At 38.5% G+C, this 24,321-nt stretch overlaps 1 protein-coding gene across 1 annotated transcript in view; it reads right to left on the reverse strand.

Moving 5' to 3' along the window:
• The window catches only part of LOC141495249 (glutamate receptor ionotropic, NMDA 2A-like), a 366,543-nt gene extending 358,326 nt beyond the window's left edge, over nt 1-8,217 (reverse strand). The window contains exon 1 of the mRNA XM_074196375.1: nt 7,535-8,217. Within this exon, the coding sequence (XP_074052476.1) occupies nt 7,535-7,945 (411 nt within the window). The 5' untranslated portion in view covers nt 7,946-8,217. The remainder of the gene's footprint in view (nt 1-7,534) is intronic.
• Nucleotides 8,218-24,321: the final 16,104 nt, after the last annotated feature.

Here is a 24,321-nt window from a genome sequence, read left to right on the forward strand (position 1 = left end):
GAAAATACTGGCCAGAGTATTAGCACACCAAAATTCTAATCTCAAATTTGTGATAGACAAGCTAAATAACCATCCTCCTGGGGTCCAGTTATCAGCAAAATGGGTAGGAGTAGATCTTTATGCCTTATCTACCTATCTTTCAGGCAAGTGTGGTGAGGTTAAAATGAGATAATACATGAGAAACCATTCTAAAACATGACAAGTGTTTATCTGTCTCCCTTATTTCCTACACCCAATCAGTAACCAAGAGATTCTACCTTCACAATGCTTCTTATTTCTATACCCTTCTCTCTATCGTCATTGCTACACTTTAGTGTAGACCCTAATTATTCTATTCCTAAACTTCCATAATGCCTGTCTGGTACTTGTTCACACTCTTCTTCCACTAATCTAAATTTATATTTCATACCATAATTAAAGTAACCTTGATGAATAGATCTAATTATGGTGGCACAATGGATATAGCACTGGTCTTAGAAATCAGGAAGACTCATCTTCCTGAATCCAAATCAGGCCTCATACATCTTGCACATATGACTTAACCCTGTTTGCCTCAATTTTCTCATTTGTAAAATAAAGGAAGAAAGGGCAAACCATTCTAGTATCTTAAGGAAACCCCCTAAAAGGGTTCATGGAGAATGGGATATGACTGAAAAAGACTGAATAACAGCTATATCACTCTTTGCCTCAGTGATTTTCAATGTCTTCCAATTGTGTCCTGAATAAAGTTCAAATTCCTCCACTAGGCATTTGAGACATCACTGTATAATTTCTTTATCTCATATTGCTTTCATCTAGGTCATCTAGGTGCTTCAGTGGCTAAAGCACTGAGTTTGGAGTCAGGAAGATCCAAGTTTAAATGTGGCCCCAGAAATTTACTGTGTATCCCTGAGTAAATCACTTAACCCTGTTTGCCTCAGTTTCTTTATCTATAAAATGAGCTAGAGAAAGAAATGGAAAATTCTCTAGTATCTTTGGTAAGAAAATTCCAAAGGGGATCATGAAGAGTTGTACACAACCTAATAGCAAATAACTTTCATCCATGTACTGTATTGCGGCTCCATAGATACAACACTGAGTCTGGAATTAGGAAGACCTGAGTCCAAATCCATTCTCAGAAACTTAATAGCTCTGTGACTCTGAATAAGTCACAATCTGTTTGCTACTGTTTCCTCAACTATAAAATGGGAATAATAGACAGACAGACAGACAGGCAGACAGACAGACAGACAGACAGACAGACAGACAGACAGACAGACAGACAGATAGATAGATAGATAGATAGATAGATAGATAGATAGATAGATAGATAGATGTACTTAGCACAGTTCTTGGTGCATATATATAAATGCTGATATTCACTCCCCTCTCCTCAAACTACATTTTTTTGTCTAGTGGAATTCACCTAATTTCTGTTGCTTAAACATGAAATGTATTTTCAGATTTTCATAGCTTTCTTTCACACACTGTCCTATGATTGCAATGCCTCCCCATCACTTCTGGTCATGATTTGCCAGATTATTCAGTTTTTAAAGGCTAATACAAAAGGTAACTTTTTCCATGGAGCCTTCTTTGATTGCCCTGATTACTTTTGGTTTTCTCCAATAATACTTTGTTTTGCATCTATATGTCAATATTTTATATTTTTGTTATACTTGCTATTCTTTATATTTATTATTATGTGGCATGACAAGGAATAAAATGTTTAGTTTCTAAGTCAGCAAGATCTAGTTTCAATCCTGCCTTGGCCAAATACTTCAGACACTAGTTGTGTATGCCTGGACAAATCATTTTTCCTTTGTCAGCCTCAGTTTTGTCAACTGTTAAATGAGAATAATAATGTCTCCAACTTCCCAGAAATGTTATAAGGATAAAATGAAATATTTATAAAGCACTTTGCAACTATAGTGCTAAATAGCTGCTGGTTATTAATTGATTCAAAATTAAAATTTAATTTTACCCTTTACTTTCAATTCAAACAGACCTCCCAACTGGAAAGAGCCACTTTAAAAGATAGAGGAAGGATACCACAATTTGCAAAAAAAATATATTTTTTTAAATTATGCCAGGTAATATATTTGAAACCATGGTCTTTCAGACCATTTTGACTTTGGGAAATACTGTCAATTTCTTTGCTAGAGAAATCACAATACTATTCTTAGAGTATTCTAGAGTATTCCTTCTAGAACTAGAAGGAACTCTAGGAACCATCTAACTCAACTTCCTTATTTTCAAGATGAGGAAACTGAGCTCTACAGAAGTGAAATGAAATGCCTAAAGTTAAAGAGATGATTAATGGCAAATACAGTAACACCATTAAGATCTCCTAAATCTCAAGCCAAGGTTTTTGTTTTGTTTTTTTCCCACTAAGCCATTATAATAGGCATATTAAAAAATCCATTTTTATAGAGGTCAGAAGATTGTTTTCCTTGTATGATGCCGTTTTTTTTTTCATTACAGAGGCAAAACCATGATGCACTTAAAACTTTCTTTCTCTTCAAAAGCTTGAAGAGACTTAAAGATCAAAGCTAGCTTGTTGATGGTCCCAGCTACAAAAATAATTCCATTGATGTCTTTGTGGAAGTGTATGTGTTGTTACAGTTAATTAGAAAATATATATAAAGATTCAGAAGAGAATAGAAAAGAAATGCAGTCTCGGAATCTCCCAAATCAACCAGTCAATTGGTGACTGGGTTTGAAGGATTTCCCAGGTCTTGATAAGAGTTCCCAAAGTAATTGATTTAATCAGTGTCTGTGGGGAAGATTGAAATTATGGTAACAACCTTTCTGCTTCACAAAGAGGCTTGAAGATAGAAGCCTAGTCCCTGTTCTAACAATATCTCCATTAATGTCTTTGTAGTGGAAAATGTATTGTTCCAGCTAATAAGAAAATGTATGTGAAGTGTCAAGTTTTTATATGGGGTTATGGATTGTGTGGTATATTTGGAGTTAGGAAGACTTGAATTCAGATCCTTTCTCTGTCACACATTAGCTATGTGAAGCTCAGCAACTTATTTAATTTCTCTTGGCCTTGGGAGTTTTACTGGTAAAATGGGAATAATAATAATAATAATAATAATAATAATAATACCTTTTTCATAAGGTTGTTGTGAGAATCAAATGAGATAATGAATGCTAAAGAACCTTGCAAATCCTTAAGTACTGAGTAAATTCTAGTAGCTATTGTCATGGTTATTACATGAGAGTAGCATAGTTTAGTGAGTAGAGGGTCACCTTTGGACTCAGTATGAACTGAATTCAAGTGCTGACTAGTAAATTACTGGCTATGTGAGCATGAGAGAATCTCTCATCCTTTTAGTGAAACCAGACAATATCCTAAGACTGTTAATTACAAACAAGTTTTTTATAGCATTTTATTTTTTCCCAATTACATTTAAAATGATTTTTAACCTTGTTTTATAATTTTGAGTTTCAAATTCTATCTTTCCTTTCAATAAGTTGCTGGTCTGCACTAATCGAGGAGAGTTTCAACAATAGACATTCACTATACCAATGCAATCCTGGATCTAGACCAAAAGTAGAAATGTTATGTAAAAGGTTATTGCTGATGCTGTTATTACTCCAATTCTTGCCCTATATTTCTGGCATGTGGCCATTACTATCATAGTACCCCAACCCCAACCTTGACATTAAAATGTTATGAAAGGCCTCTAGAAATGGAAACTCCTAATTGTGCCAAAAACTCACTTAGTAAGAACTTACCATTGTAATTTTTTCTAGGTGATGTAGAGGCTAGAGTGCCAGGCCAGAAGTCAGGAAGACTTATCTTTCTGAGTTCAAATCCTGTCTCAGACACTTACTAGTTGTGTGATCCTGAGCAAGTCACTTAGCCAATTCATCTAAGTTTCCTCATCTATAAAATGAGCTGGAGAAGGAAATGGCAAACCACTACAGTATCTTTACAAAGAAAATCCTAAATGGGGGTCACAGAGTCAGACTCAACTGAACAACAACAAAAATAGACTGCTAACATGGTCAGGTTGTTTACAGAATGTCTCCTGCATCAAGGTATCTTCATGTGATTAGATTTTAAAATTCTCACTTTCCTTCAAAAGCATTTTCCCAAAGTTAGGCCGACTCTATCCAGTGGAAAGAGTATTGGTTCTGGAATTGGAATCAGAGGATTTGGGTTCAGATCCTACCTCTGACCTTTGTAACCAGTCATGGACCTCAGTTTCCTGATCTGTAAAATGAGAGTTAGACTAGATCTGAGGGCTTTCAGCATTGAATCTTTAATCCTATGATCCTATAATGTTCCATAATAGCAAATTCACTAAACAGCCCTTTGAAGATAGTCAATTACATATTCCCTATACAGAAGAAAAATTAAACACAAATATATTAGTCAAAAATTGTGGCTACTACCTACAGAATTCATGTTATTCTGTGATATGTGACATAGCTAAAACCAGGACTGATAATTAATGATCATTAATGGATTTTCTGCCATCTAAATTTACATAATTCACTATGCCCACAGGTTTTGCTTTGTTCCTGGGAATGCTACTGCCTATGGAGTGAAATGACAGACCCCTACATGTCTTTGTTATGAACCATTTTACAACTCTCCCTAAATTAATTAAGGTTCTTCCTGCTAAGACAGGGCAGCTTGAGTTAAGCTCCAGAAAATTGCTTCTAAGAAGTAGTAGCATCCTCTTTGTTCCTAAATAAGTTACGAGAAAAAAATTACCTTTTGATTAAAGCAACAATTAACAATTTATCAATTGCCAACTGAATAATCTTTTAACCTAGTCATTAATACCACCCAGTGGTGCTCTCAAGGACAAAAATCAGGCTTATTTAATTTCGTTCTTCCTTATATCAGTCAACCTGATTATCCATCCTTTCTCTTTTTTTATGACCTTTCATATCATATCTCTCTTTTTGTAATTTAGCCAGGTTTCCATTTCTAGTTAGAGCACAACCAACTTACCTCAACCTTTTCTTTAGGTTCCTTTCCCCTTCCTCTCTTCCATTCATCGATCAAAGACCTTTTTCCTTTCATTCTATGTTTTGATATTTCACACCAAGGCTTATTCCCTTTTTGAAGTTCAAGTTTTTAATTTTCAACTTCAAAAATTCCATTACAGAATAACATTTAATTATTGGAATCTCTTCTCTCTCCCACCCATTTTCCCCATACTGTACACAGTTGACTGGAATTACTTTAGTTTATGTACTTTTTTATGTTTATGGTATTTTTCTCTCTCAAAGGTGCAAGAAACCAGAGGGCATGCATGTGGAACATACAGCTAGATACCAATTAGTATGAATAATGAATCTCCTGAAATAATCACATGTATTTATTTGTATTCTCACATTATTTGAAGTTACAATTATATAAAATACAGTCAATGGCTCCAGTCCAATGGAAATATACAGAGCAAATTCAAATAATGTAATCACTGCATGGTAGTCATTATTTGCACTAATCCGGACCTAATTGAATATGTGTCAGTTTTAACTGTTAATTAAGTTAACTTCTGTTCTTATAAACTAGTACCCTTTATATAGCTAGTTTAGATGTGAAAATAATTATTTTAGACATAATTTGGGGCTTTATTAGATTAGTCTGATCTAAAGTGAAGAAAACTTTTCTCAGTGTAGAAAGATCTAAATTTGGGACATGTTCTATAACTTGGACAGTCACTATTTTTTAGTCTATCAGCACCCAAACAAGTGAATTTAGATTTTATAAAATTGGTTTTGTAGCCAACTTTCTAATATTTCATCTTCATAGACAGCATACAGAACTTATGTATTCCACGATCTTCTAATCAAGAGAACTGGTACTTTCCAAATCGCTTACATAAAGGACAAATGGAATAAAGACATATTAGGGCCCCATAAGACCCCCTCTGTGTTCAGACAATCCTAGGTTTCTCTCTATTGGGAACCATTTCATTAAAGTGGTTGAATGTTCACCACCTATCTCTTACCCTTTGTCTAACTTTTTTCACCTTTTTCATTGCCAGTGTCTGTTTCATTTTTTTTCCTCATCTCAGTACCTCCCAATTATTTTCTGGTCTCCCCATTCCACCAAGCTTGACCATATCTCAGTCCTTTGAAGGCCAACTCTAATGTTTTCATCATTGTGGACCCCAATATGTACTTTGCTAACCCTCTCTTAGTCTTTTTTGAGCATTTTCCCAATGAGGATTTTTATTAATTATATTCTATTTCTCTTACCCCTTGTATTTTCATTATCTATATGTTGCCTGGGACATTTTTCTCTATATATTCTTTCAAAGAAGACTGGATATTTTGCCTTCACCAAAGATCTGCATTGCTGCACCTCAGAAAAAGGTAAAACAAAATTGAAGGCCGCACAAGTCATGAGGACAAAACCAAATATCCTCTGGGTGTAGCCCACCCTTAACACTCTATAATGTATTATAAATGAATATTTAATAAGCTATTGTTGCAGTACATTAAAAAAAACAGCACCTTGGTAGCCTAGAAAAATTAATTTAGGTCCTGAGGCAAAGGGAGAATATGGTTTGATGTGATGAAAGTACTTTGAGAATTTCAAAAGAAAAGTACTATTTAAATCTCAAAGGGTTATTTTATTATATCTCCTCCTGTCTAAGGACATCTGTTTAAGAGATCACTATTGGTAACAAGTAAATTAATCTTTCATTGCCCTACCTCATGTTCCATAAGTTCCATGATCCCAATGGAGTGGTATATGAATTCATCTATCTCTGACAGTTCATTATTTTCACTTCTGTCCCTCAACCTGATGCTCTGTCTCTCTTTTTGTTTTCTTCTAGGAACACTCAGATCATTTCCCTTCCCCTGTCTGCCTTAACCAAGTCCCCAACTTTGGTTATATCATAACTATTTTGCTTCAGCATTCCCTTTAGTCTTCCTTTCACCTCCTCTCCTTCACCAGTCCATCACAAAACTTTTTCTTTTTAATAAGCTACCTTGACATTTTAAATCAATCCTTCCCCTTTCCCAAGTCTAATGGGTTCTTCATCTTCAACTCAACTGCATTTTTAGTACCAGTAACATTATGGGGAGTAATAGTATGTATTTTCCATATATAGTGTGTACAAAATTCACCCAGTCTTTATCTTTTTCAATAAATACCCTCATCCTAATTTCCAGTCTCAATGCTTTCCATTCATAACTCTCCTCAAGAGCTAGTGAAACTGTTTCCAGTGAAACTATAGTAAGACAAGTATTTACACCCTACTTCTTGAAAGGGAAAATGTTACAGGGGATGAAGCAGTCAGCTCTCCTTGTTCCTTGAGAGAGGGAAGTTGGAATACATTCCTGATTGTTTCATCCCTTGGGCTTCAAATCAAAATCCCATGACTGTTACCCAATGTCCACTCACTCTTGTAGACAAATAGGAGACAACACTGGTTTTTTATCTCATCCTGAGCTTCTCCAGCTGTATCCCTAGGTGGAGTTCTCCACCCACTCCCTCCCCTTTTTGAACTGCAAGGGTGTGGACAGTCATCTCACCCTCTTTATCATCCGTAGCCCACTCACCCCCCATTACCTTATCAGCCATGATCATGGAGGCACCACCATGGATCCCCAGGATAGGGATGAAGGTCTGAGAAGAGATAAAATCCAAGATCTGTGCGATCGCTTCCTGGTCCGTGTCATCCCCAAACACTAGCCCATGGATGCGGGCGCCAGACATGAGGTCGCAGACATGGGTGATGAGACTCTTGGGGTCTGTAAGGTTGACCAGCATGGCCACCACATTCACATCGAGCGCTAGCTCACTTGTCAGATCCCGGCCCCACAAGTTGCGTATGTCCCGCTCTGTCACATCGTGGCTCCGACCCAGAAGCACCGCGATGTTCAACGCCGGGGGCCCCTTCTCCGCGCGAGCTCGTACTGGGCTCCGCCACACCAGCAGAGCCGGTAACACCAGCAACGCCCAATAGCCCAGTCTGCCCATGGTCGCCAGCTTCGATCCCTGCAGGAGAGGGTGCACGCAAAATGAGGACCCCCATCTCAAGGAAAGCTACATGCTCAAACTGTCACAAACTTCTCTCTCCACAAACCAGGGCAGGACACGGTCCTGTCCTTCCCCTACCCAGAAGGAAGATCCTCTGGGAATCTTAAACCTCAAACTGATCCTACTTGTGGAGTCATTTATCCCTTCTCCATCACACACACACACACACACACACACACACACACACGCACACAATTTGCACTCCTTGTCTGGGATGAGGGAACGCCTTGCGATGTTGCTGGAGTGAGCTAGAGATTTTTCTCCCACCCCCTTCAATGCAGCGCATACGAGACCCGAGTGAGAAGCAGCTACTGAGCAAAGGTTCACCCTTCCTCCGCAAGAGCAGAGCCAGGTCCGCAGATGGAGTGGGAAGGGAGTAAGGGGCTGTCCTGAGTTAGAAGAATACCTTGATACGAGACCTTGTAACCAGCAACCCCAGAATAGAACAGGGCTCATTCCTCTCCAGTGGCTTTCTCTGGTCCGTCTCTGTTCTGGGGGAGTTGATGGGCTGAAAGCACGATTGCAGGGAAGCATGGTAAGGGGTGGAGGGGAGGAAGAGGAAAGGGGAAGCTTACACCAGGTTTTATCCTACTGTAAAGACATTGCTATACATGGGTGCGGGTCGGTCCATGGGGCAGATGCTAAGATATGTGGGCAAGCAAACGATCCCAGTCATATTCCCTCAGATTCACACACACACACACACACACACACACACACACACACACACACACACACCATGCAATTTGGCGCACAGCCGCATTCACCTGTATGTATCCGCATATACATCCCGTGCAGACAGGTGATTCGACACCACAAACATAGCCCACAGCCTACTCTTCAGGTGCACACATAAATGTAATAATGCCCACCGGAGTTCGTGCGTGCATGCACAACAGGCAAACACGTGCACACACACGTGTGTGCACACACGCCTTTGAACACGCACACACCTATGCGTACACAGCCACGCGGCCCCTCACCAGGGTTGCGGAGCCCTGCGAAGTTCATCTTTAACTCCTGGCGAGTCCCTGCTTCCCCACGCGGAGGGGAGGCGCAGAGAGCGGGGCAGCAGCGCCCCCTGGCGACCACTTATCCCTCTTCCCGCGGTTAGCTTCTCCTCGCTCTCCCCACCTTTTTTCCCCCCTCTCTCTCCCCCAACCCTGCGGTCCCCAGCTCCCCCGCCGGGACGTACCAGGATCGCCGGAGAAGGTCGAGGCTGCGGTGGGGCTCGCTGCGCAGTGGAGCATTTCGGCCGCCTCAGCAGCAGCCGAGGTTAGGGGGCTCTCCCATCCTGCCGCCTCGGCGCGCTCCTCTGGCCGTCCGGCGCTGCCCGCATAGCCCCCACTGGAGGCGGCTATCCCAGCCGGAGGTTTTGCAGCAGGGCTCTGCCGAGGTAGGGGAGAGAAAAGGAAAATAATAAATGCAACCTGGGGGGTGTGCGTAAAATGTACCAACACATGCCTGAGAAAAGCTTGACCTTAAAGAGGAGCCGAGCTCGGCTCCCATTGATATAACCAAATGGGGCTCAGACGCTACCCCCCGGCAGTGCTAGCAACAACACTGGAGGGGGGTGGGGGGAGTCCTATTCTGTTGAGCCTGGAGGCTGAGGGATAAGGAGTTATTGAGGTCCCTCATCATCTCTAGTAGCTAGGAGTTGCGCGTCGGAGAGGCAGCAAGATCCAGCAGAAGGGGAAGGAGAATAAAAATTGAGGAGGGGTAAGACCTGGTTGAGTTTCTAATGAACTGGAGGAGTAAGGACTGGGAAAGAAGAAAACGGAAAAGCACTCCAAGAGTCCGGCTGTCCACGAAAACAGCGGCTCTCCTTCCCTGTGTGTTTAATATCCCACATAGTGAATCCCCTCTCCGTCAGTCCAGCCATCCTTCTCTTCCTATCCCTCCACATCCCCTCGCCCCATGGGGGGGGGGGGGTTCTGGATCTAAGTGTAAGCAGAGCTCCCTAGGTCCGTGCGCCCCTGCTCCGCTTCTCGTAGCAATACTCACCGCAGCCACCCTCCACATAGTTTCCAAAGGCAGCTCTTCCAAGTCATCTCCGGGGCTGAAAAACGCGGCTCCGCGGCTCCAGTTTTTAGTGCTCCTCGGCCCCCATGAGCCAGCCAAGACCCCCTCCCCACCCCAGTCCCTGTCTTCTTTCCCCGCTCTTCCTAGTGGCTACACGTTTCCTCTCAGAATCTGTGCCCGGGAATTCCACGCTCTGCTTCTCTCTGGACAGAAGCAACGATGAGTCTTCGGCTATTCCAACACCACAGAGCTCCCTCTCCGCAGCCTAGCCTTTCGGGGCGCGCGCACCCGTGTGAGCGTGCGTGTGGGGCGGGGGGAGGAGATGGCAGGGGATCCCCGCGTTTTCTGTCAGAGGGCAGAGCCAAATGAGGAGGAGAGAAGAGTGGGAGAATCAGAAGGAAAGGTTGCTCTTAGCTTCCCTGCAGTCCAGTTCCACATTCGGTCCCAGCTCCAGATTCTCTACTCCTAGCTCAGAATCAGAAGGGCGCGCCCGACTCCCTGCAATGCTTTCCAGCAATGGCAAAAAAAAAGGGGGGGGGGGTCCCTGGACGTGTTCCGCACAGCCCGGGGAGGGGGCGGGCTCCCGCTCCCGCTCCTGCTGCTGCTTCTGCTCCCGCCACTGCCGCCGCCTAGGAGGAAGAAGGGGGCAGGTGCACCCCCCCACGCCAACTTGGGGACTTATTCAGGGCTGGTTTCTTGGAGGGATGCAGAAGCTCAGCTCAAGCCCGAGACTTTGACTGGGGGAAAGAGTACCTCTTCTCCCCCACCCCCGCCTTCCCCTCGGAGACACACACACACACACACACACAAACACAATGCCAGCTTCTCTAAATCTTACTGAGAATATATCAAGCCTGGCCAAGGTCTCTGCACCTTTAGTCCCAGGACCAAGACAAGGATGAGCTCTGCAAAGTCCAGCCTCAACCTGATCTAGAGCTGTCCGTGGTGCTGGAGCAACATTTCCTCTAGCTCCTCCTCAAAGGTTCCTCCTGTTTTATGATGCGACTGAAGAGGAATCAATTATTTAGAGCTCTGGGTTGCCAGTGCCGGGTGCTCGTTGGAACATACATTCCTTTTTACGTACCTTCTCACACATACATACATATACATACATGATCGTCTCCACCGTTTTATAAAACCAGCTGTCTGTCTCCCAGACCCCCACCCCTGCTTCTCTATCAGCAACACCACCACCATCTCCTCCAGTACCTGAGCTCACTCCCCTGCAGGGGGCGGGAGCTGGAGGGCGGGAGTGAGGCGGGTTGAACAGGATAATACCACCCACTTTCAGTCTGGATTAAGAGGACCCGGAGTATGGGTGAGAAGATCAGCGGGGGTTTGTTGTAAACCACACCAACTCGGAGCTGCCCCTGAATTGTCTCTTTTTGGGCTTCTGGAATATTTGCTGGGAGCAAAAGAAGCTGAAGAACCCGGAGTTTGCAGATAAACAGACATACCAAATAACCAAAATTCAGAGTCCAGAAACATGGCTATTAAACTTGATATGAAAATTTCCAACTTTGAGACTTGGAGCCTACATTCGAACTTACCTATTTCTGTCGGTCCCAACCAATGATCATCCATTTGTTTGTCTGGATAAATAAATGCATATATAAAAAATATTTTTTCTTAAACTTCAAAGCCAGAATATTTCTGAGTCAACCACTGAAGCGTTTGGTGGAAATTAATGGATCCTATATTTCTGCATTTCAATTCGACAAATGTTTATTGCCCTCTAACTGTTGCTTGGATCCCAAACTACTCAGATATCAATGGGGGGGGGGGGGAGATTGGAAGTAAAGGAAAAAGGAAGAAATAGATTTAATCAATTCCCTTAAGCAAATATCAGTCCAATATGAGAAATGAGACATGTATACATAAAACTATTCTAAATCAGGGTAGAAATGAACACTGGATTTCCTTACTTGTGCTTGTTGAAACAAGGAGATATAGTTAAGTCCTCAACTTGGCATGTAAGTCTTCAAAGGCAATGCCAGTGGAGTACATCTTTTGGCATATACCAAAAAAAGCTGGAAAATCTTCCAATGGAGTCTAAGTGATGGACTGGGTGTCTGTCTTCCCAAGACCAGTCTAGATAAAATTGGAGAGGCCTATGAACAGAAATTGGTCCCTAGATGATGAGATAGCTTAGTTCTTCTCTTAAATTATTATTATGGTTGCAGTGCTTGTATGAATAAAAAAATCCAAATGGTGATATACTTCTGGATCATTAGGTTCATGACTGATATGGATTGGATCACACTTGGAATGCTCTGCAATAGTTTCAATGATATCAAACTGGTCATTGTCACAAAATAGTTTCTTTAACACCAATATTTCCTCAGTGATCTTCTATAACTCTAATTACAGAGTACTATAGTTTTGGAAATTTTAAAAATTAAAATGACACAGAAAGCATGGAAAAATTCTGAATGGATAGATTCATGTTTTAAAGTATTATGAAAAATGATTTATGCATGAATGACAGCATTAAATTGGCAGAACTTATCTAACAAAAAAAGAAAAGGGTGGAAACTATCAAAGAGTCACCCTGGGAGATCCACTGGTTCTCCCAAGTCATTAAAAGAACAAGAGGAAAAATTTCCAGCAACTTTCATAGATCTATGGAAAATTATGGGAAAACATAGGCAAGAATTTCCCAGAATTAAAAGAAGTAGAAAAACTGGAATGTGTACCAGTAGAGGGAGTGCCCATATGGATGAAATCACTCAACTACTAAAGTAATATTATGATTAGACTTTGAATTGCACACACTAAAGTACTAACATATCTCCCCCCCAAAGTAAGACTGGGTCTTATATTAAATTTGGCTTATTTTTCAGGGTATGTCTTTTTTTTCATGTATAACAATCTGCATTTATTCATGTACAAAAATCTAAATTTTATTCATGAACAAAAATCTACATTTATTCAAATACAGTCATGTCATCTTCTGGAACATCATCAAAACTCTCCAAACTCAGAATTCCAATCTGAATTTCCTGTGACTCAATTTTCTTTATTGACCCCAGTTTTTCATGCTCAACCACAGAACTCTCCTTAAATAAGCACTATTTGTCCATGTGGCCTGGCATTAGCAACATGGCTGTAATTGATTCTATCCCATGAATTCTTCACCCAAGCCTCTTGCAAACAAAACTTCACAAAGTTTCCCCTCCATTTCTATTTTTCAATGGAGTCATTGATTTCCATGTGCAACTGGCTTGAATGGCTTGTTTATTGCAATATCAAGAGTCTGAAGATAGTCATTTATGTGGGAATCATTATTTGATCTACCCTTCTCTCTGCAAGGAAGTTCTTCATGGGGCAGTTAGGTGGTGCAGTGGATAGAGCACCAGCCAAGGAGTCAGAAGGTCCTGAGCTCAAATCTGCCCTAGCTATGGGACCTTGAGCAAATCACTTAATCCCATTGCCTTGCAAAAAAATACAAAAAAAAAAAAAGGAAGTTCTTCATGTCTTTGGCCACTTCAAAAAACAAGGAACAGCATTGAATTGGCCCACCTCCTTATAATTGCTTGTATGCACCATATTTTTTTGGTTTCAAGAACATAAATGTCTGAAACATAATCCTTCCAGATGTTATCAAGTGTGTACTTTATTCTGTGCTTCTATGGGTGATCCTGCAATAAGTTTCAAGTTCATCTGTTTACATCAGCATTTACTTCTCATCCAAAAACATCTGCTTGAGTAATTATAAATAATTATAATTTATGTTATCATTAAGGATTAATGTAAATAATATTATTTATTTATTTTTAATTATATATTAATATTATTATTTTATATTTCAATATATCCATATGTTGCAAAAGATATGTTAAATGTGCCTGTTTAGTTGAAAAATCTTAACTGGGACTTCCTTTTGGAGTAAGACTTATGAGCATCCTGAAAAATCATGCTAGGCCTTATTTTCAAGGATATATAGTATTATAATGCCTCATTATGGTATATAAAGGACTGTGTTTTCGAAGGTTCTGGGAGGTGACCACAAAATGTCCTGGCAAGAGGCAAAGGCTTCAATTACAGGTTGATTTAAAGAGTATATAATTTTTCATTCAATGGTTAACCATAGCTAAAGGTTAAGTGCTTCATGATTAAGTTGATAACCAATGATTTTGGTGACCATGTCTCATAATGATTAGTTACTAAAAGGTGGAGAGGGTTTTATCTGCATCATTATAGAGAATAAATGAATCCTAGAATTTGATCTTAGAAGGAAAATTAAAACAGGAATCTTTTGAAGTCTATTGAATGAATAAATGAATATACAAAAAAGAAAAGAACAAGTGGAGAAATAAGGAGGGTTCTAATAATCTCAAAGACTGGAATGAGCTTCCTTTAAGAAGCACTTTGTGCTGATCTTTGAATGAAAATAGTATTTTTATGTGGAAAAAGTAAGAAATTCATTATGGGGTCTCTGGAATCAACAAGAAGATTACATTGTTGAGTAGGTAAAGGAGAATAACATACCATAAACCTTGAAAGATAGATTGCATTAGATTGTAAAGGACTTTAAAAGTCAAATGGAGTGGGGTAATGATCAACCTTGATGGACTTGCTCATTCCATCAGTACAACAATCAGGGACAATTTGGGTTTGTCTGCAATGGAGAATACTATCTGTATCCAGAGAAAGAACTGTGGATTTTGAACAAAGGCCAAGGACTATTGCCTTTAATTTAGAGGGGGAAAAACTTGATATATTATTGTCTGATCTTACTATCTTATAATTTATGTTTCTTCCTTAAGGATATGATATGATTTCTCTCTCATCACATTCATGTTGGATCAATGTATACCATGGGAACAATGTAAAGACTAGCAAATTGCCTTCTGTGGGGGGGGGAGTAAGATTAGGGTGGGGGGAATTGTAAAACTCAAAGAAAACATAAAATCTTTTTAAAATGTTTTTATCAACTACCCAGCAAAAACGAATGTCCTCCTCCAGGGAAAAAGATGGACTTTCAATGAACCAGGGGAATTTCAAATGTTCCTGTTGGAATGGCCAGAGCTGAACAGAAGGTTTGATCTTCAAATACAGGACTCAGGTGAAGCATAGAGATTGGAGGAGAAGGGGCAAATATGAGGGACTTAATGATGATGAACTGCATGTATTCCTGCATAGAAAAATGATACTGATAAGATTCACATGAACCTTCTCAGTTAATAGAGCAGGTAGAAGGAGCTTTTATAGTTGAAGCACAGGGGAAAGCTGAATTTGAAGATAAAATATGGTGTAAAAATGGAGTCAATAGAAAAAAGGGAAATGTAGTGGGAGAAAGAAAAAGGAGAGGGGGGGAATAGACCAAGATATTTCATATAATAAGATTTTTCTTTATTATAATGAGCTATTGCAATGATATGAAAGGGGGGAAGACAAGGGGGAATGAGGGAATCTTCACTCTTATCAGAGGTGGCTAGGAGAGGAAACAGCATATATACTCAATGGGGTATAGGCATATGGAGTAAGAAGGAGAGGGGGGGAATGGGGGAAGGGGGGATGTGAGTGATGGAGCAGAGCATGGACCATGGGGGGAGAGTGGTCAGATATAACACATTTTCTTTTTTACTTCTTACAAGGGGCTGGGATTGGATGGCCTGTCCGGGCCAGGTGGATGCTGGGCCTAAGGGGTGGTAGGGGGGCTCGGGGCCTCTTGGCCCCAGGACCAGGGATCTTTCTGCTGTGCCACTCAGCTACCCTACAGCAGAGACAGAGTGAAAGGAGACAAAGAAAATATAGTACATAGTAGTGGAGAAATACGAAAGGAGGGAGTTGCAATCAGCAATGGCAATGGTGGAAAAATATGAAAGTAACTTTTGCGATGGACTTACCATAAAGAATGTGATCCACCCATGACAGAGTTGTTGGTGTTGGAACAAAGACTGAAGCACATTTTTTATTATTATTATTTGGGGGGGGGGGGTGCAGGGCAAATAAGGTTGGGTGGCCTGCCTGGGGCCACATAGCAGGGTGATCGTTGGTTGTCTGAGGCCGGATTTGGACCCGAATGCTCCTGGCCCAAGGGTCAATGCTCTGTCCGCCACCCAGCCACCCCTACTATTATTACTATTTTATTTTATTTTGGGTCTTTCTTTTTCTTTTCTTTTTTTTTTTTTTTTTTGGTTTTTGCAGGGCAGTGGGGTTGGGGTGGCTTGCATGTCACATGGCTGGGTGATTGTTGGGTGTATGGGGCTGGATATGGGCTCAGGTGCTCCTGGCTCCAGGGCTGGTGCTCCATCCATTGCGGCACCTGGCCATACCTACAATTATTACTATTATTTTTTATTAATTTTAATTTTTTCTCTCCCATTTACTTTATCACTCAAGCAAGTCTATATTTTTGGGGGGAAGGGTATTTTGTTTACTCTTAAACAAGAATATTTTATTAATGTATAAAAAATATTATTTGTACAAAATGAGAATAAATAAATATTAAATATTAAAAAATTAAAAATAAAAATGTTTTTAAATAATGTAAAGAAAAAAGAAGTATTTAGTTTGGTAGAATCAATTAAAATTTTATCTAAAATGTTTTTTAAAAAGTCAAGTAGAGGAGACTATCTTTTTTCTAGAGGTCAGAGGAGAGTTCTCAGAACTTTCTGAACTGTGATAGTTGCTCTGGTATATGTTTTAGGAATAACACTTTGGCAACTATGGAGGATGAGTTGTTGGTGAGAAACTCTGATGGCAGGAAGAGCAAGGGTCATCACATCATGGAATCATAAATCTAAATCTGGAGGGGACCTCAGAAACCTTCTGGGCTAACCCTTTTATTTTAAATATGAAAATACTGAAGTCTTAGGAAATAAATGTCTTGCCCAAAGGCACACAGACCATCAGTATATCTTTTGCTTCTTAAAGGCATCACTTTTTCCACAGTAACATTGTAAAGACAAGGTACAATTTCTATTATTACATTGTGCTTTAAGGTTTTTAAAATGATTAATCACATTAATTAATTACATATTTTCTCTCATTCTATCTTCACAACAATCCTGGTGAAGTAGATGTTATTACTATTATCTCTATTTTAAAGGTGAGAAAACTGAGGCTGAGTCAACTGACTTGTCCAAGGTCATATAGGTAGAACATATCCAAGGTATCCTATCCACAATATCACCTAGAGTGGTAACCATGTAAAAAGAAAGGAGACAGACTTATGCAAAATAATTTGTGAATATACATAAGACTTGATGACTGATTAATTGTAAAGGGTTTAGTGAGGAGATGAGAATTAAATCAAGAGTTGAAAATTTATGGGCAACCAAAAGGTTTGTTCCTTCAATGGTTATAGGGAAATTCAAAAGAAGAAAAGTTTTAAGGAAAAATAATAATAAGTTTTTGTTTTGGACATATAAAGTTTATGATATGACAATACATTTGGAGATGTCCGGTGTTGTTGATGTGGATTGCAATTCAGGAGAGAGATTTGGGTTGGATATGTGTGTGTGTGTGTGTGTGTGTGTGTGTGTGTGTGTGTACATATGAATGATTTGCATAGATATGTTTCCTGAGCCCGTAGGATCTGATGAGATCCTGCCTAATACTTTGTTGGTCTCTCTCATTTTGATTTTGTATTATAATTTTTATGTATGTCTCAAATCCCCAATAGATTACAAGACCCTTGAGGGAAGATATTATCTTATAGTTTTCTTCATACTCTTTTCCATGGATAGAGAGCTGACAATGAAGCAAGAAAAGTATGGCTTCAGGTCCTTCTTCTGATCATTCATGTTCTAGACAACTCTGCAAGTCTAAGACTGGAAGTTGCAGAAAAGGTACTTCCCTTCATTGGTACAGCAGTTACCTTATCCAGAATTTCCCTATATTAGAGAAATAAGAGACCCAGTCCCTAAACATATCTGATATCTATCATATGCCTTTCATCTGTGTTTGGATAAATATATGAATGAATTAAAAGTTGTGATTTGAAAAAAGAAAATATTTTATAGCTGTTGTGCTGACAAAGATGTGACTCTGGGAGTTACTGAATCAACTGTTATTCAGCCAATTTGGACCATTTGCCTACCAATCAATCACTTTGCCAAGTAGGTCAATTAAAGTAACTGGAATAATTTGTTGATTGGTCTGAATGAATAAATTGAATCAACCATGCTCATTCCAACTGATGATTCTTATTGGCTGTTAAAATTACCAAAGAAATGGCAAAAAGCTGGAAACATTGACTGAGGAATGATTAAACCAATTGTGATTAAAATATGACTGTAATAAAATATTGTTTCACATCCTAAGAAATTATGATTAAGAGGAATTGAGAGAAACATACAAAGACAGGAGAACTTAGAAAGGAATATGCTTTGAAACAAATATTGAGAGCTGTAAAAATCTATGCAGTCAGTGAGCCTAACTTCCCCATTTTATAGATGAGAGAATTTAGATTCAGAGAGGATAAGGGATTTGCCCTAGGTTATACAAATAGTCTGTGGTAAAGTTGGGATTAGTTCTTTGACCCCAAATCCCATGACCTTTTAACTGATTCAGCATGTAGTGAAAAGAACCATGATAACAATGTAAATAATGGTAAATAAACTGATATAAATAAACACAATACCAAAAGGTAACCAAAGTAACATTCATTGCAATGATCACTCAGTATAGAAGATAAGGCAATGAAACTCTTCTCTACATAGAGAGTTTGAGGTTTAAAGCAGCAGAATGTTACATTAACTCTCATCTACTGTTACTTAGTCTGTTTTCCTAAATGGTTTTATTTTGCTATAAGGGAGGATTCAACAGACAAAGAGAAATTATGTGAGTGTGTATGAATGTATGTGTATGAATGTGTATATGTAATGTGGGGGCATCTAGCTGCCTGCCACAGTGCATAAAAACTGGAGTCAGGAAGAATTCAGTTCAAATCTAGCCTCAGTCATTTACTAACTGTGACTTTACTGTTTGCCTTGGCTTCCTTATTTGAAAAATAAACTACAGAAGGAATTGGAAAACCACTTCAGAATCTTTGCCAAGATTAGGTAATAAAAGGTTGTGCACAACTGAAACAACATATGATATATTAAATATATTATAATATAATTAGCATGCTATAATATGCACACATGTGTACATATAATTCTGTTGCATATACACATATGTACTTGACTGGTGTAAATAAAAGCTATCAGCAATACAAAAGGAAAATTTAAACTATCAAAGAAAAATATTCTAAAGCATTTAATACAAGTCTCATGTCTAAAAACATATCTAATAAATATCTTTAAATAAAGATATCTCTATCTATGATAAAATGCATATCAAAACACCCCTTTTGATTTTGATTGTACCTATGTTTTGTCAAACAGTCAATATCAGAGAACTTTAGAAATAGAAAGAATTATGCAGAGGTAACAAAAAAACAGAGATTTTTTTTCCACATGGAAATATTCATATATATTGAAGAAATATTATTCTACCAAATTAGATCAGTAGGAATATGGTATGTCCTGGGATCATGGTATCAGAGTTAGAGTTGAACCTTTTTAGGTCCAGTGAATATTTTATAGGTGAGGAACCTGAAGACAAAAGAGGTTAAGTTACTTGATTCCCCACTAAGAATAAGTGACAAAGCTTGTATTCAAACCCAAGTTCCTTGACTTGACAATTAGGGGATGCAGTGCTAGGCCTAGAGTCAAGAAGACCTGTGTTCAAATCCAGTCTCAGATAGTTGCTATGTATCCCTAGGGTCGTGGATTCTAAAAGTCCTGGGTGCAAAAGGCCAGACCACATGCAGAAAGTGTTAATTTAGGTGGGAAGATGTAAGGATAGAAAAAGCATGAAGATGGAGAAACAAATGGGTTCAAGTCCTCTCTGGCACAAATTAGTTTTATGATCTAGTGAAAATGTTTAATGTCTTAATGTCACAGACAACTCAGTTGAGGAACAGATGTCAGTCTCTTTTGGTAGAAGGTGTTCATTACCCAGACTTATGAAATAATAGATCTAGTCCCTTTTTCCTATGTCCTTCCTTCAGATATGATGCTGAAATCTTCCCCTCCTTCAGACATAAATTTCCTCCATGAAGTTTCACTGATCTCTCTAACTAAAAGTAATCTCTTTTTCTCTTTTTGAATCCCTCTTAGCACTTCATAAGATTTTTTTTTACTGGATTCTTGTCATCTAGATAATTTTTAATTGTGTCCATGCCTCATTACTCCTACTGAACTATAAGAACCTTGAGGATAGACACAATTGCTTTTCACTCCTTAGCATCCAACAAAGTATTAATAGTGCTTAATAGATCATTAATCAACAGCTATTGAATTCAATTATAGCCAGAATTGATTAAAGTATAGACGTGAGACAAATGTATAATTTTAAAATGAAATTTTATGGATTGGTTTGACTATTTTTCACTAACATTCAATATATGGCTTAAATAAACAAACAACTGCATTCAGATTTTGACTATCAAAGCAAGAGCAAATATTTCAGAAGATTTTGCAGTTGAGAAAATTGAGGCAAATTGCGACTAAATCACAGTTTGTAGAAAGAAATAGAACCATAATCTACAGTTTTTGTTTTTATTAAACTCTTAGTATATGAATTGGGCCCCAAAATGTTAGTATCTCAAAGATACCTGCTGACTTGGGCAGGGAATATTAACCTACAGACCAAAACCAAAAGTACTACAGTCAGGCACACATTTAAAACCCCTGATTATTTCCCTTGCTCTTGGAGATAGTTCTCTCCCACCCTAACCAATTCCAGGCTAGAAATCTAAATTGCAGCATTTCCTCTATACATTCTTGCATGGACCTCAATGACTTGGGGTTGTGCAACTTGACCCCATTCTCTCTGATTCCAACCATATTTCAATATCTTGACTTGCCTTGCCTGTATTCCTGACCTTTGTTTTTATTTCTATCTCTACTGCTCATGAGATCCAAAAGTCCCTATTTCCAATTCCAGTCTGGCAACTTGCCCTGCCTTCCCCACCTACCAATTCTTGATTACTTCCTAAAATTATATTAAAAATACTAGTCAAGGTACAATAGCAGGAAATGATTATAGTAACTTGCTGTTTGATAAACCCAAAGAATTTCAGCTATTGGGATAAAAAAAAAATCTCTCTTCAATAAAAACTGTTGGGAAAATTGGAAGTCAGTATGGAAGAAATTTGTATTAGACCAACATCTCATACCCTATATCAAAATAAAATCAAAATGGATACTGGATTTAAACATAAAAAATATTATAAGCAAACTAGAAGATCTATGAAAGGGAAGCAGTTTATGACCAAGGAAGAGATGGAGAACATCATTAAAAACAAACTAGATAATTTTGATTACATTAAATTAGAAAGCTTTTGCACAGACAAATGCACTCTAAACAAGATCAAAAGAAATGTAGTAAATTGGTAAATAATTTTTACTAGTATTTCTGACAAATGATTCATTTCTAAAAATATACTGAGACCTGAGTCAAATTTTCAAAAGAACAAGCCATTACCCAATTGACAAATGGCCAAAGGATATGCAAAGGCAATTTATAGATGAGGAAATCAAAGCAATCCATAGTCATATCAAAAATTGCTCTAAATCACTAAGTATTAGAGAAATGCAAATTAAAGCATCTCTGAGGTACCACCTCATACCTCTCAGACTGGTCAATATAACCAGAAAGACAATGATCAATGTTGGAAGGGATGTGGGAAATCTGGGACACTAATACATTGTTGGTGGAGCTGTGAACTCATCCAACCTTTCTGGAGAGAAATTTGGAATTATGCCCAAAGGGCAACAAAAATGTGCATTCCCTTTGATCCAGCAATACCACTACTGGGTCTATACCCTGAAGAGAGTATGAAAAAGGGCAAAAATGTCACCTGTACAAAAATATTCATAGCAGCCCTGTTTGTGGCGGCAAAGAATTGGAAATAAAGTAAATGTCCTTCAATTGGGAAATGGCTTAACAAACTGTGGTATATGTATGTCATGGAACACTATGGTTCTATTAGAAACCAGGAGGGATGGGAATTCAGAATTGATGCTGAGCTGCTGAGCAAGATGAGCAGAGCCAAAAGAACACTGTACACCCTAACAGTAACACGGGGGTGATGATCAACCTTAATGGACTTGCTCATTCCATCAATGCAACAATCAGGCACAATTTATCCAGAGAAAGAATTGTGGAGTTTGAACAAAGACCAAAGGTCTTCTACCTTTAATGTAGAAAAAATACCATTATCTTATTATGTAATTCTTCTGTCTCTTATACTTTATTTTTCTTCCTTAAGGATATGATTGCTCTCTCATCACATTCAACTTAGATCAATGTCTAACATGGAAATAATGTAAAGACTAATAGACTGCCTTCTGTGGGGGTGGGGGAGGGAAGCAAGATTAAGGGAAAAATTGTAAAATTCAAAATAAATAAATCTTAAAAGAAAAAGAAAAAAGATATCTCAATGACCTTCCTGTTTTATTCTTTCCTTTTTTGATACCCTATCTCTTTCTCCCTTTGCACTCCCACTTTGCCAAGAAAAAGAAATGTTAAAAAGTGTACATGGTTGAGCAAAACAAATTTCACATATTGGTTGTATCATAGAATGTATAGGCCATTCTCCATCTTGTGACTCAATTAACTTTTAACAAAAGCATTTATTCAAAATCAAGAATAATAAAAACAGTGGGTGGCTAGGTGCCGCAGTGGATAGAGCACCGGCCCTGGAGTCAGGAGTACCTGAGTTCAAATCCAACCTTAGACACTTAATAATTACCTAGCTGCATGGCCTTGGACAAGCCACTTAACCCCATTGCCTTGCAAAAAAAAAACATAAAAAAATAATAAAAACATAATATTCTACCTATACACCTGGATTATACTCTCTTACTAATGCACTCTGTTGGTGGGAGAGAATGGTCAGATATAAAGTTCCATAGTGGTGAGGCACACATCTTAAGACTAAAATATTGCCATTCTGCATTTATATGATCTGAGGGGCTTCAAACTCCCAGGGAACAGGTAGCAGTAAATAGAGGTAACTCCTCTCTTTTACACATCTCTGAGGATTACACTAGCTGTTCCTTGGTTTGGGCTGACTGGATCCTGTTAATGAAAACCCTCATTTATCTTCTGGTGGTTAACCAACATATTGCTAAAATCTCATTTCTGATAGCTAAGCCAAAACCAGGTAATATATATTTGTCCTAGATAGATAGATAGATGACAGATAGATAGATAGATAGATAGATAGATAGATAGATGATATATACATATACATATACATATACATATACATATACATATACATATACATTACATATACATATACATATACATTAGATAGATTAGATATGATATGGATATAGATACATATACAGATACAGATGCAGATGCAGATACAGATGCAGATGCAGATGTAGATATATAGATGTAGATGTAAATGTAGATGTAGATTATATAGATAGAGAGATAGAGAGAGAGAGAGATATGGATATGGATATGGATATGGATATGGATATGGATATGGATATGGATATGGATAGATATAGATTTAGAGATAGAGATAGAGATAGAGATAGAGATAGAGATAGATAGATATAGATAGATACAGATAGATATAGATAGATATAGATAGATATAGATATATAGAGAGACTGTGGGGGTCCAGCCTCCACAGGGTTCTTGGAACCTGACAGGAGGGATAGAGTTGGCGAAATGAGTTGAGTCAACAAGTGGGTAAAGGCAGGAGCAGGTTGACTGACTGTCAGCTGCTTGGATTTATTTTTATAGTTTCAGAATCATGTATGTTTCAAGCAAGCAAGCAAGCTGAGATCATTTCCTTGGTTACAAGAGTATACAATTTTCATCAACAATCATATAGTTCATATGGTTACAAGTTTTAATCATGTGATTACAAGTTTAAGTAATAATAATATAGCTAATTGATTTCGTATCCCTACTCAGACCACAATGACCTCAACCTGTCTGTTACCATATTTATTACTACATTGTATAATTGTTAATTCATTTAAAGTTATTAATTAAGCAATTCTTTTAATAGAAAGTTTTTTATATTTTTGTGTAAGTAATGTTTTTCAATACACTTCCTTAACAATCTGTAGTGAGAGTCTTTATGCTTGTCCACCCATCCGTTAACTCTTACAATAACCAATTTTTCTTTCTGGCCTAGTTGGTAGAAGCCACAGCTTCTGTGACTTTTTTATTCTTTCCCATGAAACTAAGGCTGCTGGAGTTCACATATCGGTCACCTGTACTAACTATTTTCTCACCATCTTTTTCATATATTCCTG

This window comes from Macrotis lagotis, chromosome 8 (assembly GCF_037893015.1).
Source record: "Macrotis lagotis isolate mMagLag1 chromosome 8, bilby.v1.9.chrom.fasta, whole genome shotgun sequence".
Lineage (NCBI taxonomy): Eukaryota > Metazoa > Chordata > Mammalia > Peramelemorphia > Peramelidae > Macrotis > Macrotis lagotis.